Source organism: Rhinichthys klamathensis, unplaced genomic scaffold (genome assembly GCF_029890125.1).
Source record: "Rhinichthys klamathensis goyatoka isolate OS25496 unplaced genomic scaffold, OSU_Roscu_1.1 h1tg000037l_1, whole genome shotgun sequence".
NCBI classification, from domain to species: Eukaryota; Metazoa; Chordata; class Actinopteri; order Cypriniformes; family Leuciscidae; genus Rhinichthys; species Rhinichthys klamathensis.
In genome coordinates, this window is record NW_026606585.1 from 255,053 (window position 1) to 269,411 (window position 14,359).

A 14,359-nucleotide genomic window follows, 5' to 3' on the forward strand; every position below is an offset into this window, starting at 1 on the left:
TTGAGATTGACTGTACAAATAGATTTGACAAGAAATCTGAGGTATATTTATGGTATATTTGAGGTATACAGACTGCCGAAACCTACTGAAAGAATAATGGATCACTGCAATTTATAGAAACAACTGGACTCCTAGCAGCGAAACGTGGATTTGCATTTTCACGTTATCATTTTTTGTCATTATGTTGAATTTTGGGGTAAAATCATACCCTATATATTGTATTGACAACTCATCAATTAAATATTTACCATCTTATGTTCTGCATAATTGGATGTTTTTAAAATAAAAATTTACTAGAAACTATACAAGTTTTAGGGCTGGACGATATGAAGATATATATAACATTGATGTAAGTGATCACCCGGATTTAGACCTACCTATATTGTATATATATGAATCGTTCACAAGCAAATTTGCTTTATGTATTTCCCTGGCATCAAAATCATGCACATATAAATGTCAGGAAACTGCTGCATGTCAATATCCATGGATCACTGGATCTTTGGTAAGTTGTAAGGAACATTATCGACTGCAACCTTTATCCATTACCCTTTTGTTTGTTGAACTGTTGTATAAAATCTGTCACATTTGCAATAATGTGTGGATAATTAGGGAAAATTGCTTCCTTGCTCGTATAATACATTGTCGAGAACGGCAGTAATGTAGCAGTGTAATTTGGGAAAAAAAATTAGTCCTGATCCCATCACCGAACCAAAAGATACTGTACCTAAAGTCATAGGGATACGTTCACAACCTGATTTTTTTATGGCAGAACCACTGCCATAGATGGTGGTGAGAATTGTCTCGGAAGTGAAATCATTCAGCAAAGATAAATCCAACCTTTGCAAAAACAGCTTCTAAAAATCTGCCTTAACAAATATGTATTTGTGTGAACATAAGAGCGCCTTAGGATGCGTAGCAACATGCAGGAGCTTTCGACGCGAGTGCCAGAGCACAAGTCAACGTGACATTTTTGATTACCGCGAGCGGATTCATCCAAGTGTTTGTTCTACCAGGAAATTATGATTACAATAGTCACCGCACCAGCCCGTCCATATCTTCTGCACTTCAATTTGAGTAACCATGGAAACTTAGTGTCATGTACCTCATGATGATTTAGGTCTCCGCATCGAAGGCAAAAGAGTGAAAACACCCAGCCTAGTCTAACTGACCCTGGGGAAAAATGAGAACATGCTCGCTGTTCACTGCGACTGCAATGTGAGTGCCAGGATTTACCAAGGAAACTTTGTTTTTATTTATTTATTTATTTATTTTGCAACATCAGAGGAAAAGTTTCCTGAAGCATAAGCCACAGAATCTGTAGGAGTTACATAATTTGAAGAAATCTGCATGGCACCACCTGTTCAAACCTGTTTTAGTCCCAAAACCTACCAGGTGGCAAGTGCTTCATCTGCAAGAAACATCCGCAATGTGTGTGTGCTGTGAGGGAGAGTGCTGTGGATGCTGTATGCTAATGTGGAGAGGGTGTTGTGTTGATTGAATGGCTGGAGAATCTGTCTAATGTGCATTAAATTCTGTTATTGCAGCTCATATAGGCTGTTCACACTGAAAAATTCAATACTAAATGTGGAAACTCTCACTTTAGGCTTTGACATGTGACAGTTTTCTGTCCTGTATATTTCTTAAATCAGGAAGTGTGTGAGGGAAATATTGTGTTCATAATATTGTGTAAATAAGTGTCCCTCCCTTATTTTAAATAGCCAATAGTTTGCAGAACAGCCATGGATTATGCTTTGCTACTTGCTAGTTGATTTAAGGTGGTATTGGGGGAGGAGCATTCTCATTCTAGAGATCATCTGATTGGACAAAAACCTGTATAGTGCAGGATGAGTCATCAATAATTTTTGTGCATTTTCTCAAAAGAGAAAGGCTACATTTTTATGTGTATATCTGCTAAAAGTGAATTTTTGTTTGTATAATAAATTTAATATATTATAATGAAATTAAATAATTGGCTTTTATCATTGACATTTGACTAAAGGCCCCCCCCCCCCCCCCCCCCCCCCCCCCCCAAAAAAAACATTTAATACAAATACATATACTAAGAATTTCTAGAGGTCCCAATAATTGTAGCCAATATGCATTACAGAAAAACATTTATTTCATAATGAAAATTTTCCCCCACTTTCTTTTGTTGTACTTCAATGAAAGGTTAGAATTTTGTGATTTTTTTTTTTTTTTAATGAAAGATCAAAAGGATAAACAATGCAGATTTATTTTCACAGCCGCCTTTACTCATATTTACCAAGAGTGCCCAATCCCATATTAGTGGAGGACACTGTGTATAATATAGAAAAACATTTTTTCAAATATATATAATATAGAATATTTATTTAAAAAAATATTATCTGGAAATATTATTTTAAATGTTGACATTATCTTTTTTTCTATTTACTATAGAGTAATATAAAAATGTTATAGTAGATAATAAAATTCATCTTATGTATAAGATTAATCTTATGATTTCTGATCATTTGTGAAAGCAGAATGAAATAGTAAAATATCCAAACAATCTGCAGATATGCTTATTTAAAAAGTAATATTTATTAATAGTAATCATATAATAATATAAATATTTATTTAACTTATTCAACACTAGTTATTAATAGGCATAAAAATACATTTTGTAAAAAATAAAACCTCAAAATTTGAATGGACCCCCAAACACTGAAATCCTCTGCACTAGCAAATAGATTGCCTCACATCCAGGGTAAATGGTTTAATCCCCTTTTTAAATGAAAAGGCAACATTTAATATATTTTATGGTTTATTACATAGTAAGCCATTGTTAAAGGTGCAATATGTAGGATTTTTGCAGTAAAATATCCAAAAACCACTAGGCCAATGTTATATATTTTGTTTAGTTGATTACTTACAATATCCCAAATGTTTCAAACTATTTGTAAATAGTGAGAAAAGTGCGATTTTAACCAAGGAAACGGGGCGTGTGAGCAGGGGTGAGGAGTCGTCAGTCAATGGCATCATATCCGCGTTACCCCCCGGTTTCCGCCAGGTTTGACCTCGTACTGCCATAGTAACCATGGCGACAGACGTTGACAACTGGGTTATGCCTAGCAGGACGCTCACGCTGTTGTTGTTTTGTTCAAACATTATGGACAATGGCAAGCAGACTTTGAGACAAAAAGAGGACTAAAACGAAGATCAACATCTTTCGAGATGCCGAGAGCTCCACGTCCGCGACTAACTTTGACTTGACAGAGTGTTGCATGTAACAAGTTACTTTATTAGACAGGTGAGCAAATGTACATAAAACTAATCAATGTTATTTAGTTCAACATGATGAAATGTTAGAATATGATCTGTATGTTATTCTAATGTTGATCTAGCTCACTGCTAGTCTCATACAGCCAACACACAACCTAACTAACAACATTCAACACACTCAAATGCCGTTCTCTTTCATCATCTCGTTTCGAGATCCACCTATGGGAAGGGCATCCGTACCTGACCTCTGCAGAAGCATCCAATTGCACCAAGTCTGGCTAACAGACAGAAGCGCGCAGCCAATGCCAGGTGAGGCCACACCCCCTTACCTACGGGCATATCACAGCTGGGCGCGCTGCTATTCCTCAGTTGACTTTCGCTTCTCGCGATCTCTGCATTGACACAGTTTGGTTGGATTAACGTTACGCTGCTCACTTTCGAGTCTTCAGGAGGACATATCGCATTCGCCAGATCAGCCTCCGCCAGACGTGAGTGACAGTCGTTTCTTCAGCCTATCCGCTGTGTTTTTTGCATCCGGAGCCGCCCGAGCTCTCGCTGTCCTTCACCTGCTCCTCCTTTACATGGCTGCCCGCCACGGTTTTTTCCGAGTTCTTCACCGCTGGCCCGCCCATGGCTATGTGACCGTCTAAACAGCCGCTTCCCCCGGGGAACAGCCTAGCACGACGAGCCTGCCCGGCCGCGTGTGGTGCTCTCATCGCCGCTATAAGGACCCTCTCGTTCTGCGCGGTCTGCTTGGGCTTAACACGCTCAAGCTTTGGAGAACCCGGGGAATTGCGGTCATTGTAATTGCTGCCCATGTAGCTTTTACTAAGCCGGCTTTTAGTTGCACGACACAGCGCGCCGTGCTCGGCCTTTCTGACTCGGAGGAGAGACACGGTGATGATGACGCGCTACCGGGGGACTCCCGGAGCGCCACCTCTCTAAAATATTTGAGCTGACATCAGCCCAATCCGCATTCCCTGAAGAGGACATCTTCGCGGGAAAACCTCACTCTCGTTGACGAACCGGTCGGTTCCGGCGACGGGGATGACGCGGTCCTTTTAGCGTTCCCTAGGCTAGCGTTCACGCGGCTTTGCCTCCGTCCATCCTCCTGGAAGTTTGTGAGCGAGCGGCCGTTCGTTTCAACATTGTGTGGCCAGCTCCACAGAGCGCCACCGACCAGGATAGGAATATGTACGACGGGTAAACGCTGGGACCACCGCCTAGTCTGAACGGCCGGAGCGTCCCGCTAGACTGTTAACACGGTCTCACCAGCCTTGATTTGTTACGATTACGTGTTGAGGTTTTCAATGTATGCCTTCCTAGGAAGGCGGTCCCGAACGCAAGCGGCCTGCCTGTTGTTCGACCATTGGGAGTAACGTTAACTAACAGGGTCTCCCACCTACGGTCGGTTAATCCCCTCGCGTGGCTGCCCAGCCCGTATGTTAGTGGACGTTGTGTGTGTGTGTCCCCCAGCCTGGGGCTGTCGTGAGGAAAAGTACATAGCAGTGTTACCACACCGCACGCACTTGGTTCCCCTCACCCAGTTATTAAAGGCTTCGGCCCCAGTGTTTCCCAACACAAACACACACATTACTAAACAACACATTTAATAAACGAATCAAATGAATTCGTGCAGATTTATATATCTGCCAGCGGCAACATAGAGAGCAAATCTCTCTGATCCCATGCATGTCGCCCTGAGTCCGTCCACAAGAGGTCGCCATTGCCTCATAAATCAACCAACTGGGCTCACACAGCTCAGTTGCGGCTGTCCAGCCGATGTGTTTTTAGTGGACGTTGTGTGTGTAAGGCCCCTGTGTTCCCCAACACAAAACACACACATAACTAAATAACCCTTAAAAAAAAAAAAAACGCATTAAATAAATCCGTTACAGAGAGAGTATCTCTCTCCGCGGATATTATTTTTCTGCCTGCACTTGAGACTGCCCAGTTCATGTGTTCAGGAGATATGTGTTTTTCCCACTTTTGGGGACACCTTGTGAGGGAAAGTTCAGTACAGTGGACACCACACTATGTTTCCCTCACTCTGTCAATAAAGGCTTTGGCCCCAGTGTTTGCCCAACACAAAACACACAAAGCTACGAATCAAATGAATTCGTTTTGGAGAGAAGACCTCTCTCCGCAAAGAAAACTTCTCACTGCAGAGAGAGGAAATCCCTCCAAACCCCTGCATGTTGCCTCTAGTGTTCCCACTAGATGGCGCCTTTGCATCACAAATGAACCAGCTGGGCCCATACAGCTCCGCTCCGGCCCGAGCGGGGGCGCTCGCGAGTCACAAAGCGGCTTGGCAAGCCGTTTCAGCGCCCGAGTGGGTTTTTCCGTACTGTAACCCAGGGTTACAAGCTGCAGTTTGCAATAAAACCTCCGCATTTCAACGGCGTTCTCTCTTCTCACACAGAAGAAAACGCCTCACACATTCTGAAAGAGGAAATTTCCTCCCTCCTAACAAGGGAGCGATTCAGATGGTGCCACCCAATCTGATAAACCATGGTTTTTATTCCTGGTATTTTCATGTTCCAAAAGGCGTGGCGCCCCCCCCGCCCTATATTGGACCTTCGAGTGTTGAACAAACATTTGAGGAAATTCAATTTCAGAATGTGACACAAGCCTCTCTCGCCTGTGCCATAAAGCAGAACGACTGGTTCACATCAGTCGATCTGAAAGATGCTTTCTTTCACATAAGCATCTACCCTCCACACAGGAAATATCTTCGTTTCGCCTACCAAGGCGTTTGTTACGAATTCACAGTTCTTCCGTTCGGGTGCAATTTGAGTCCCCGAACTTTCTGTCTGTGTGTGGAGGTGGGCGTGGCGCCCCTGAGACTATCAGGGCTGAGAATTCTGACTTACTGGCTCACCATAGCCAAATCAAAGGAGAAGGTGTCGCTGGACACCGGCCGGGTGCTCGCGCACATCACATCCCTCGGGTTCAAGGTGAATGCGAGCGAAAACAATCTGACTCCCAGTCAGAATGTCATTTTCCTGGGCTTGGAATTGAACTCAGTCTCCATGCGAGCGCGTCTCTCTCAAGAGCGCGTTCGCTCGCTGATGGACTGTCTGTCTCAGTTCAGTGAAGGGGCGAGAGTACAATATCGCACATGCCTCAGGCTGCAGGATCTCATGGCTTCATCTATCCAAGTTGTGCCATTGGTCTCCTGAGAATGAGAACGTTCACGAAATGGGTTTTGTACACTACATTTCAGCCCGATTTGCGATCTCTGCCGCTCGGTAACGATGACGCGCGCCTGCTCGGCGGCCTTGCGCCATTGGGTGAGCGAGAACTTTTACGCACGGGGAACCCCCCCTCGGGACGGTACGATGCGAAAAGTTTTGACGACAGATGCGTCCTTAACAGGCTGGGGAACCACCCAGGAAGGCAGAACGGTGAACGGTCTGTGGCTGAGCAGACTACGTTCAGCGCACATTAACTATTTAGAGCTTTTACTATTTGGAAAGCTCTGAATCATTTTCTGCCTTGCCTGCAGGGACATCCTGTTCTAGTACGGTGCGATAATACCACGGTAGTGGCTTATATCAACCGTCAGGGTGGCATGCGCTCGTCAAAACTCCACGCTCTAGCTTACAGGCTTTTGGTGTGGAGCAGACAGGTTTTTCTGTCATTACGCGTGACTCATGTCCCGGGCATTCGGAACAGAGGCGCGGATCTGCTATCGAGGGGAAACCCAATCCACGGGGATTGGCGTCTTCACCCGCAGATAGTGGAGAGGTTATGGATGAGATGGGACAGGCAGCCGTAGATCTTTTCGCCTCGCGCGAAAATCACCATTGTCCTATGTTCTTCTCGCTAAAGGACATGGACGCGCCCCTCGGGGCAGACGCACTGGCCCACCCATGGCCCAAAGTGCTGTTGTATGCTTTTCCTCCCCTGTGCCTGATAATTTTCACTCTGGCCAGGGTGAGAGAGCACGGCCTGTCTCTCACTCTAATAGCACCCAGGTGGCCCAAAGCCCCATGGCTGGCAGAGATAATCCCTCTGTTATACGCCGAGCCATGGCGCCTCCCCCCTCGCACGGACATAATGTCCCAAGCCAACGGGGAGATTTACCACCCCCACCCGGACAGGGTGGCTCTCTGGGCCTGGCCCGTGAGAGGACGAACCAAAATGCACTGGGGCTCCCGCCGCGTGTAATCGCCACTACTCAGAAGGCCAGGGCCGTTTCCGCGCAATCCCTATATGGCTGTGAGTGGCAAGTGTTCGAAGGGTGGTATGATGGGCGTGGTTTCACATCTTATCAGTGCTCGGTGCCTGATATTTTGTGTTTCCTGCAAGACCTCATGGAAAGAGGCAGGTCCTTTTCCACTATTAAGGTCTACCTGGCTGCGATTTCAGCCTGTCATGTGGGTTTTGGGGCTCCACCGTCAGGCAGCACCCTCTAACCCGCAGATTTATGGAGGGTGCACGCCGCTCTTTGCTGGTCATCAGGAGATCTGTTGAATCTGTCCCAGAGTGGGACCTCTCCATGGTGCTGGAAGCGCGGTCTCTGTATCCTTTTGAGCCTCTGGGGAGTATTTCCCTTTAGCTGCTGTCCCTCAAGACAGCTTTGCTCTCGGCCTTGGCATCTGCTAAACGGGTCAGTGAGCTACATGCACTCTCGGTTCACCCCTCGTGCGCCAAATTCTCCCTAAGTGGAGATAAGGTTTTCCTTAAGCCTAACCCGGCCTTCATGCCGAAATGCTTCCCTGCGTTCACGTCGGAGGTTTTGGAGCTATCCGCTTTTCACCCTCCACCCTTTGCCTCCCCGGAGGATCAGGGGCTGAATGCTCTGTGTCCCGTCCGTGCTCTGCAAGCATAATGACCAGGACCAGTGCTTTCCGCAAGAGCGACCAGCACTTTGTTTCTAGGGCTCCCCTGCACAAGGGGAGTCCCATTTCAAAGCAATGCCTCTCACATTGGCTTGTGGACGCTATACTATGGCTTATGAAGCAAAGGGAGTGCAGCCCCAAGGGGCATCAGAGCTCATTCCACAAGGGGCTTAGCCGCCTCTTGGGCTTTGTTCAGGGGAGTGCCACTGCAGGACATCTGCTCCGCGGCCAGCTGGGCCTCTCCTCATACCTTTGAGCGTTACTACCGGTTGGATGTCACCAGAACTTCGGTGGCACACTCGGTCCTAGGGGTAGGGTCCTCTTAGCCCTTTCCCACAGCCCCGTTTGGTTAACCAACGAGGAGTGAATGGGCTGGCTGGCCATGTTCATTCCTGTCACCAAGCATTCGCATTCCTTCTTGGGTTTAGCTATGTGCATTGGTGGTGCAGGGGCCATTATCATGTATGTGTCTCATGCATGTTTCATGCCCTGCTTGTCCACAGCAGTTAGCGTGGCGGAAAACTTGCAGGGTCATGTTTGTGGGACGTGTCAGGCACCGCCTCTCTGAGGTGACCGTCCTTCTCTGGCCTTCAGAACCTCACTGTGAGTGTATTGGGCAATCGGGGAGCTGTCCATGTCTCTCCCATAGGTGGATCTCGAAACGAGATGATGAAAGAGAACAATAGGTTACTGTCGTAACCCCGGTTCTCTGAAACATCGAGTGGAGAGATCCACCAGCCTTGCCCCGCTTGCCGCACGAGAAGCGAATATACTGACTGAGGAATAGCAGCGCGCCCAGCTGTGATATGCCCGTAGGTAAGGGGGTGTGGCCTCACCTGGCATTGGCTGCGCGCTTCTGTCTGTTAGCCAGACTTGGTGCAATTGGATGCTTCTGCAGAGGTCAGGTACGGATGCCCTTCCCATAGGTGGATCTCTCCACTCGATGTTTCAGAGAACCGGGGTTACGACAGTAACCTATTGTTTAGTGTGATAGTGTAACTGTTAGAGCGAGTGAAACAGCGCTGCATTACCTCAAGTTTAATTCGTCGAATAAACTGACCTGTGTGAGTGTTAATTCAGCTCTTGCTTGTAGTTCGGTAGAATGAAATGTCCTTATTCTTTTATATCCGCGGGACTCGCGTTGTGTGTGGCGCTGGTATAAGGTACGTCTAGCAATCGTGCCCTGCTTCATACCACAGTCATGTTAAAAACATCAATGTATTCACTCATCCATAAAAGATCCATCAGCTTGACGACAAGATCCATAATTCAGCTTAATGTGGAATATACGTCATCAATATACGCCTTTGTTATTGTAAGAGGTTAGCGACCCCTGGTGGCGAAAAATCCTGCATATTGTACCTCAAAATTACACATTTTGAGGACTTCAGTACATATCTGTGTGTTTTTATGTTTATAAATTGTGACGATGATTTGTTCTGTTGTATTGTGTGCTGCTGACAGGTAACCAGCCGTCCCCGCTGGCATCAGTGGAGAGTTATAACCAGCTGAAGAGGAGATGGGAACCCGTGGCCCCGTTACCCAGCCCTCGCTGCTCCTGTGCCTCCATTCAGACCCCCAACATGCTGTTCCTCATCGGAGGGGTGTCCCAGGGTCCCAGCAATGCTGTGGAAGCCCTCTGTTTGAAAGAGACCGTCTGACACACACATGCACACACAATACTGGACAACTATAACAAATCCTCACATGCTGTACTTTTTCAGAGTGTAGGCTCTGCAAACCCACACACACATACTGACGTCCAGTTGACGTGTGTGTCTCTGACAAATTCACAGACTTTCCCCTCAGAGGACGCATCAGCTTTATACTTTGAATAGTGGAGACAATCTACTGGGGCTTGGACAGTGTTCCACACCTCTGGACAGAAGAGTTTTGGACTGGACATCTAAGGCAAGCAAAAAATACATAAATATATAATTATAGAATATATAGAATAACATATACATATATTGATATATATATATAGAGAGAGAGATAGATGTACAGGCCTACACAGACAGGCACACGCAACACTCCAGGCGCCTTTGAACTGTAGTGCATTTTTCAGTATAAAAGCAGGGTAATTTTCTGGCAAACTAAAGAGGAACTTAGGGCCATATCCACCACGCTGCCACAGCACCCGTCTAAGGTAGCAAGTTTAGCACTTTTTGTACTGTTGACAAACTGAATCTTCTGCAGGAGACTTCAGAAGTGGGAGGCGGATGCTTGTACGTGTGTGTTTTTGTACCTTCACAGCCATGAACGTGTGAAATAGAGCATTGTTATGAGTGGAAAGAACAACTCATATAATGGCAAATCACTGATGCCTCACTGTAGCATGAGACGGGAGTTGGATGAGAATGTGGTTAATCTTGCCGGCTAGTTAAAGGAATGTTCCGGGTTCAAAACAGGTTTAGCTTGACAGTATCTGTGACATACTGTCAATTAGCACCGACAATAACTTTCATTTGTCCATCAGTTCGTAAAAACAAGCAAAATAGATGTTTACAATAATGTTCTTATTTTTGTATCATGTTTTTTATTAAAGTAGTTATATTAATTAAAAAATATTGGGGGGGTTTAAAAGAAGTCTCTTATGCTTATCAAGGTGCAATTATTTGATGAAAACAACAGTAACATTGTAAAATATTATAATTTTAACATTTTGTAAATTATTTAAAGATTTGTTCCTGTGACAAAGCTGAATTTTCAGCATCATTACTCCAGTCTTCAGTGTCACATGATCCTTCAGAAATCATTTTAATATGATGATGTGCTACTCAAAAACATATTCTTATTATTATTAATGTTAAAAACAGTTGTGCTGCCATATATTTTTGTGGAAACCATGATACATTTTTTTTCCAGGACTCATTGATGAATAGAAAGTTCAAAAGAACAGCATTTATTTAAAATGGAAATCTTATGTAACAACATAAATGTATTCAATGTCAGATGTGGAAAGTTTTAGAATGTCATGTATAAATCATCCAAACACTAAAAACACACATATAGTACTATGGGTATGTCTGAACACCAGCCATGCCAGAATTAGAAAAGTTCAATAAAACCTTTTTTAGACTTGTTAGCATATAAAATGTTCCATTTTTATAACACTGTAGACACTGTCTTTTAATGGTGATCCTGGGGTAATGCCCTGCCCAACAGACTGATCACTGTAAGTGCATTACTGTAAACATGTTATGTACTAGCTGATACACTTATATTCTTGGCTAAGTAAACTTGTTTTGAACCCAGAACATTTCTTTAATACCAATGAAGTTTGGAGAAAGGGAAAGTCTGATAGTGTTCCTTTTTCTGGACACTAAATTATTTGAGACTAAATAAACTGGAAATGTGTTTGCCGATCAAGGTCACATGCAGTGATATTCATATTTAATTGGAAGCTGTGTTTCTTCAGGGTATGAGCTAATTAAATAATTTAGTTGCAATTCAAGGCTCACATAAACTGTTTCTGAGTGACCCATTTACAGGACATGAGATGATTGCTCTTAGGGGACGTAGAGGAAGACAGAGGGCTCACTTCCTGTAATTTGTGATAAGATCAAACCCTTGACGTAGACCTCATATGCCTCATTTTTTGGTTCACCGGTGCCCTGTGAGGGTCTTGTATTGCCCCCACTGATGATTTGACAAGGGTATCGGGTCACTGAGCTCATTTAGCATGCCGAAAACAGAAATAATGCGTGTCAGAAATTCACAATGCTTTGCGACAGGTTTGGATGCACTGAATTCAGGTGCATCTCCACTATGAGAGGTCAGTATGGGTTTGATCGATCTGGTCTGCATGTGCTTGTATAAATATGTGCACCCACACACCGATTATCATCACGTTCGGTCTCAGATGGTTTGCTGACCTGTTGTTATTGGGCGATATGGTGCCTGAGGGCACAGTAAGACGTTCATACATATTCATACTGACCGTTGTTTGAGTGCAAATGGCTGTTTGTGTGTTTTAGTTGGGATAGTGAGAATTGAATGTCAAAAATCCCTCTTAGAAATATTAGGATCAAAAGAACAACACATACAATCCACATACTTGTTTCAGATTAACGCCTCCCCAATAATTGTGATGATGTGCTGGCTGACAGCGGTCGTGTGCATCATGTCACAGTGGGAACAGACAGATAGATGGATATTTCTGCCTGTATGAAGCCATCACAGTCGTCCTGCTCACAGACAACAGAGGACTGGAAGATGTGTGACAACGTCAGAAGATTTTTATTTTATTTTAGTTTGGCCTCATTAACAGTCTCTGCTGCAGGCTAGCTCAGATGGCGAGTTCATTTTCACTTTGCTTTATATGAGGTTAAATGTCACAGAGGTTCAAATCTGAAACACCCTCCAGCACTGCAACAGACGACAATGTGTGAATAGATGATCTGAGGGAATGAGATAATGCCGAGAGAAATATACCTCTATTTTTCTTGTCTACGAATTCTGCAACAAGACACATGACACATTATATTTTTCGCTTTCACTCGAGGCTCATTTCTGCTGCCTCTACGAAATGGAAACATCTTTACTCTTGAAAAAATGTCTCAAGATGTTAAACAGGCTGTTTTCTGAAGTCATTTGACCACGAGCTGAGAGTTGGCGGATGAGGGGCTGAAGTGAGCTCATATTTTCATATCTAGAGGTGCGAAATGTTTTACTCAAGTTTATTTCCAAGGTGTCATTTCAGTTCAGACCTCTCCACAGTGCTTTAAATTACTTTAGGGAATTCAAATCATTGGACTCTGGGCTTTTTTTTATTATACAAACATGTTCAAATGCATTTCGTCTTTTACCCTTATTTGTATGTAAATCACTTTGGAGTAAACGCTGTGTATGATCACCTAAACTCTAAGTAGCAGTTGTTTTGCGGTGATTTTTCATGTTTCTCCATGTGCTGAATATTATTCTCTGTGGTGGGTTGTTAAAATAATGCAGTTTCTTCAGTGTTTCGTGGGTTTGTTTTGTTGATTTGTGAGGTGACAGGTTGTCATGTTGACTTGTAATCTGAGGAGCTGTAGAGATGGTCTGTTGTTTCAATATGATGTTGTGCCGTCATATAGTGGTGTACTAGTGGTAGCTGATGGCCTCTGACAGTCTTCAATATGCAGTGCCGATACTCAACGCATTTCAGCTTCTGACTCATAATCTCCATAAAAAAAATCGATCAAAATCCACATTATTTCACTGCATAGTCACTAATCTAGACTGATAAGTCTTGGTTTTAGCTCTGAGCAGAAAATACAATTTTAGGTTGTTTTTCCACATCTGAAATATTGCCATGAAGGATTGTTTCACACTGAGGTAGATGAGCAGAGACACACGGTCGGCCCAGGGGAACTCACAATGTCCCATGAGATTACACTGCACTCATCCACACAGCGAAAGCTGTTTTACCCTCTAGCATACTGTTGTCGACCACACACTGATTCAACCTCTGTTGTTACACTTTGAAAAACAGATAACTGTTATCCACGTTTATTCTGTGAAGAACTATGGGGACAGTAGAATTGATGTTGTATGAGCACTGTAGGCATGAACCTGTGTGAGTTTGGACAACATTTATTCATAACTAGACTATTGATGGCTGTTGATTGAAGCTTTATATAAAACTGCTAATATCTAAAACAAATATCATTTACCTGTCTTAGTGGGATAGTTCACCCAAAAATGAGCATTTTCACCCTCACGTCATTCTAAACCTGGGTGGCTTGCTTTATTCTGTGAAACAGATGGCATTTTGAAAACTATACAGTGAAAGTCATTGGGGTCCAAAACTCAAAAGTGATTTTCTTTTCAAAACATCTTCATTTCGTGTTCCACAGAAGAAAGTTGCACAGATTTGAAATGACAGAAGGGTTAGAAACCCGGTTTTGTCTACAATAAAAAAGTCAATGGGGTTCAAAACTTAAATTGTTTGAAAATCAAAAGTGAATTTTTTTTCAAAATATCTTCGTTTTGTGTTCCACAGATTTGAAACAACATAATGTTTAGTAAATGATGACAGAATTTTCATTTTTGGGTGAACTATTTCGGTAAAGGTGCTGTACTTTAAGTGCTAGTGTTCCAGTATTTTGCTATTTTAAACCACACAATCTCTGTTGAAACTTCTCCACCTTGCAAAGCCACGAATGTTCAAAATGGTTGACAGAGTCTAAGTGGCTCAAATAGAGCGGGACACCCCCTGATTTTTATTTTTATTTAATATTTTTGTGATTGTGATTGTGATTTCTCAGGACACCTAGGCCTAT

At 43.7% G+C, this 14,359-nt stretch overlaps 1 protein-coding gene across 2 annotated transcripts in view; it reads left to right on the top strand.

Moving 5' to 3' along the window:
• The window catches only part of LOC130081683 (kelch domain-containing protein 8B-like), a 159,685-nt gene extending 149,663 nt beyond the window's left edge, over positions 1 to 10,022 (top strand). For both annotated transcript variants that reach the window (XM_056246395.1, XM_056246394.1), the window contains exon 6: positions 9,558 to 10,022. In XM_056246395.1, the coding sequence (XP_056102370.1) occupies positions 9,558 to 9,754 (197 nt within the window). In that variant the 3' untranslated portion in view covers positions 9,755 to 10,022. The remainder of the gene's footprint in view (positions 1 to 9,557) is intronic.
• The last annotated feature ends 4,337 nt before the right edge of the window (positions 10,023 to 14,359 follow it).